The sequence below is a fragment of the Apodemus sylvaticus genome, chromosome 23, assembly GCF_947179515.1.
Source record: "Apodemus sylvaticus chromosome 23, mApoSyl1.1, whole genome shotgun sequence".
NCBI lineage: Eukaryota > Metazoa > Chordata > Mammalia > Rodentia > Muridae > Apodemus > Apodemus sylvaticus.
The window spans coordinates 10,122,554-10,126,928 of record NC_067494.1 but is presented as its reverse complement, the minus strand read 5'-3'; the positions used below and the strand labels follow the sequence as shown (position 1 = coordinate 10,126,928).

General features: G+C 43.8%; 1 protein-coding gene across 1 annotated transcript; it reads left to right on the top strand.

Moving 5' to 3' along the window:
• The first annotated feature begins 1,289 nt into the window (after positions 1–1,289).
• Positions 1,290–2,348, top strand: LOC127673944 (trace amine-associated receptor 7b-like). The gene has a single exon (XM_052169746.1). It carries the CDS (start codon positions 1,290–1,292, stop codon positions 2,346–2,348), a length of 1,059 nt encoding a protein of 352 aa, XP_052025706.1.
• The last annotated feature ends 2,027 nt before the right edge of the window (positions 2,349–4,375 follow it).

Below are 4,375 nucleotides of genomic sequence, written 5' to 3'. Positions count from 1 at the left end.
TTAGGGGAAGGACTGAAGGAGCTGAAGGGGCCTTATCTGGCATCAATGGGAGGGGAGGCCCTCGGTCCTGTGAGAGCTTGATGCCCCAGTGTAGAGGAATGCTAGGGTGGTGAGGTGGGAGTGGGTGGGGGAGCACCCTCATAGAATCAGGATAAGGGGGGATGGGATAGGGGGTTTGCAGAGGGGAAACTGGGAAAGAGGATAACATTTGAAATGTAAATAAAACATCCAATTAAGATAAAACTTTAAATAGATGTTGATATGAAGTATTTAAAGTATGATTTAAAATGTTGTACTAAAAAATTCAGTACTAATAATGTGCATATATTCAAAAGAAAAACCTTTTCAGAGTCTAGGCAGATTCTCTAAAGTGTCTTGGGAGGGGAAAGAAACATTTCCAAGGTAAATGGAGGCACGCGTTAGCTGGCCACACCCTGAAGATTCCTCCCCCATTTGATTCTTACTGGATTTTCCCAGCAAATCTGTTAAATCGAAGTACACAGAGAAGAAACTCCTATTTGCTTTTAGACCCTCCTTGCTTCCTCCCAGGAGCAAATCCTGGCAATAGACGCCTTTCCTTTTCCAAATCAGAAATATTAAAGCTGAGAGTAGAGGAGGGTAGGCGTTCTCGTGGCTTGGAATCTTGTTTCTTTAACACATACCAATCCTTGGAGGGCAAGAGAATGTTCGTGAAGAAGTTCTGATCACTTCCAATATGAGAGTCAATGATACAATGTCTGACGAAGGGGAAAAATCATTTATAATAAATGAACAAAGCGTAATATTCTGGGTAAAGTTCCATGGGGCAGGTGTCACGTTCAACTGCATTGTACTGAAAGGTCACTTGTCGCTAGCATAATAATAGGGGAAATTGTTTATGAAATAAACAACACACTTACTGACAAGCCCCCACTTGCCTCTCCTTACACCATGGGGATTCGGTCCTAGGGACACACTGCATTTGGCATCATTAGGTACTTTCCTGAGGGTAAGGAGTGCTTGGGGCATTAACGTAAGTTAGTTAAGTAGAGCTGGCAATGCTAATAAAACTTGAGCTTCAAATGTGCATTGAAGAATACACTGGTGCTATAAGGATGTGAAGAAATAGATGAAGCAAAGAAAAACATTTATATATATATAGCCTTCATATATACTGACAGTGGATTAGGAAGGAAATACTTTTAGACAATGATAATATGAACTCATGTCTTAGTCTTTTGTTAAGATGGATAACATGCATTAGTAATTACACACTGCATTTTTTCCTGAGGATCTTTGGAATAGCATACATGGCTACAGATGATGACAGCTTTCCCTGGGACCAAGACAGCATCCTGATCAGAGATCTGCTCTCTGCCACATCTGCCCAGCTGTGCTACAAGAACCTGAACAGATCCTGTGTCAGGAGCCCATACTCCCCAGGTCCTCGCCTCATCCTATATGCAGTCTTTGGCTTTGGGGCTGTGCTGGCTGTGTGTGGGAACCTCCTGGTGATGACAGCAATTCTCCATTTCAGGCAGCTGCACTCTCCTGCCAACTTCCTGGTGGCATCCTTGGCCTGTGCTGACTTCTTGGTAGGGGTGATGGTAATGCCATTTGGCATGGTGAGGTCTGTGGAGGGCTGTTGGTACTTTGGGGACAGTTACTGTAAATTACACACTTGTTTTGATGCATCTTTCTGCTATTGTTCTCTCTTCCACCTGTGCTTCATCTCTGTTGATAGATACGTTGCGGTCAGCGACCCCCTGACCTACCCCACCAGGTTCACTGCATCTGTCTCTGCCAAGTGCATTGCCTTCTCCTGGCTCCTGTCCTTCATTTACACAGGGGCCAATGAAGCTGGGCTGGAGGATCTAGTGAGTGCCCTCACCTGTGTGGGTGGTTGTCAAATCCTAATGAATCAAAACTGGGTCGCCATCAATTTCCTAATATTTTTTATCCCCACGCTTGTGATGATGACTGTGTACTCTAAGATTTTCCTCATTGCTAAACAGCAGGCTCAGAGCATCGAGAAGATGAACAAGCAGACTGCCAGGGCATCAGACAGCTACAAGGACAGGGTGGCCAAGAGGGAGAGGAAAGCAGCCAAAACCCTGGGCATCGCAGTGGCCGCCTTCCTCCTCTCCTGGCTGCCATACTTCATTGATTCCTTCATTGATGCCTTCCTGGGGTTCATCACGCCTGCGTATGTGTATGAAATCCTAGTCTGGATAGCTTACTATAACTCAGCCATGAACCCTTTGATTTATGCTTTCTTTTATCCTTGGTTTCGAAAAGCCCTCAGACTCATTGTCACTGGCAGAATCTGGAGAGAGAATTCCTCAGTCACCAACTTGTTTCCTGAGTAGATTCTTGCTTTAGTTGGGGATTGGAGAGATTCACAGCAAAACACCACTGGGTAATTGACTGCCCAGATCTGTTCCTGTAAAGTGATAAATTATGCCTCACCTGTGACCCAAAGACATAAATACAGATGGCATGTTCTTTAATATGTTTAAAATTAATTTCTAGTTGTGATGGAATCAGAAAAATTTAACTACTTTCCCTTGAATTTTGTGCTGCTTAGAGCCACTTGCTTTTCCTTGATGCGTGGCTAGTGGCCCCTTTCCTGTCTTTCCAAAATTCTGATTGTTGGCTTTTGTTAAACTTTTAACTCTCATGTTTGAATATATCGTCTTTAAAGCTCTTAGTAATATTTTTGTCTGTCTTCCAACATAATTTTATAGATTATTTGGGAATGTCATACAATGTATGCAGGCCATCCCTCTTGCGTGCCAGTCCTCCTGACTCCTCCCTCCAATTCTTTGCCCCTCCCCAAAAAATTTAAGAAAAAGTACACCCAGTGCCTTAAATATAACTGAGTCCTTTCTCATATTCTCACCAGAAATAATCAACTGTGAAGAGAAAGTGTTCAGCAACTTCATCCCAGTATTCAAGGACTCTCTTTACTGGCTTCCTGTCTTGACTGTCTTCTTTTCCTTTTTGGGGTGTGGAGGAGAGGTTGTTGCAGAAGCATTCTGCACTTAGGAGCTGCATCTTACTCAGAAAGTGGGGTTATGTGGGAATATAGTAACTAAGGCCCAAATGTGCTCATTTAAAAATGTGATTTTTAATGTCAAGAATTTAAACAAATGATTTTATGTATTAATTAACATCTACTCAGTTGTTTAAAGAGGAACAGGAAAAAAAACCAGTGTCACAAACAGTAGCATCCATTCAGTGACCTGTTCTAGGGAGTAAGCAGACAGAAGGATGGCGATTATCCCAAAGCTTTATAATTGTTATATGTCTAGACTAGTGATTTAAAGATGGTAATTTTTGTTCTCTGTGATTTGTAAGTTACCTCATTCTTCGCGTCTTTTTCAATGTTTCTAAAGATTATAGAAGTTTCAACGATGTGCACAAAGGTAAAGTTAACAATGCATTCAGAAGAAGAAAATACTAAGCTAAATGGAGAAATGTTGGAGTCTAGCCTCGACACAGGATTGGAGTTCCAGGGATATCTGGAAGGTGCATAATAAATATCTACGGTCTACTTTTTTGGGTACAAGCTGACAGGCAAATTTTCAAGGCTTAAAGTTTCTCTCCCCTCCCCTCCCCTCCCCTCCCCTCCCCTCCCCTCCCCTCCCCTCCTCTCCTCTCCTCTCCTTCTCCTTCTTCTCCTCCTCCTCTTCCTCTTTTCCTCCTTCCTTTCTCCCTCTCCCTCTCTCCCTCTCCCTCCCTCCCTCTCCCTCTCCCTCCCTTTTTCTCTGTCTGTCTGTCTGTCTCTCTGCTTGAGGCTACACACACTCTGCTTTTCTCCTGTGTGCTTCTCTTTTTCCGAGCTTCCGCATTCCCACACAACTCTACGCGTTCCCCTTTCACTCACACACATCTCACACAGACCACATGCACTCTCCTTTCGTTCACACACACACTCTCCATACACACCTCCACATTCTCTCTTCACTCACCTCCTCACTCGCTCTCTTACTCCTTGCTTTCTCGCTTTTCTCTTGCCCCAGTCTTTTATTGATACTCCAAGAACAAGTAGAAAAAAAAAGGACATTGTATAATCCTTGCCAAATCAAATAAAAAAAAATAATAACCCAGGACTCCCAGGGACTAAACCATCAACCAAGGGGTACACATGGTTCTAGCCAAAAATGTGGCAGATGAATGCCTTGTTGGGTATCAGTGGGAGGAGTGGTCCTTGATCAGGTGAAGACTCAATAGATGCCCCAACAAAGGGAAATCGAGGCAGGGAGAGGTGGGAGTGGGTCGAGTGGAAGGGCATATACCCGGAGGCAGGGGGTGGGAGGACGGGTTGGGGGTCTTTGGGGAGGGGGTAAATCGGGAAAGGTTTTTACCATTGGCAATGTAAATGAAGATGATA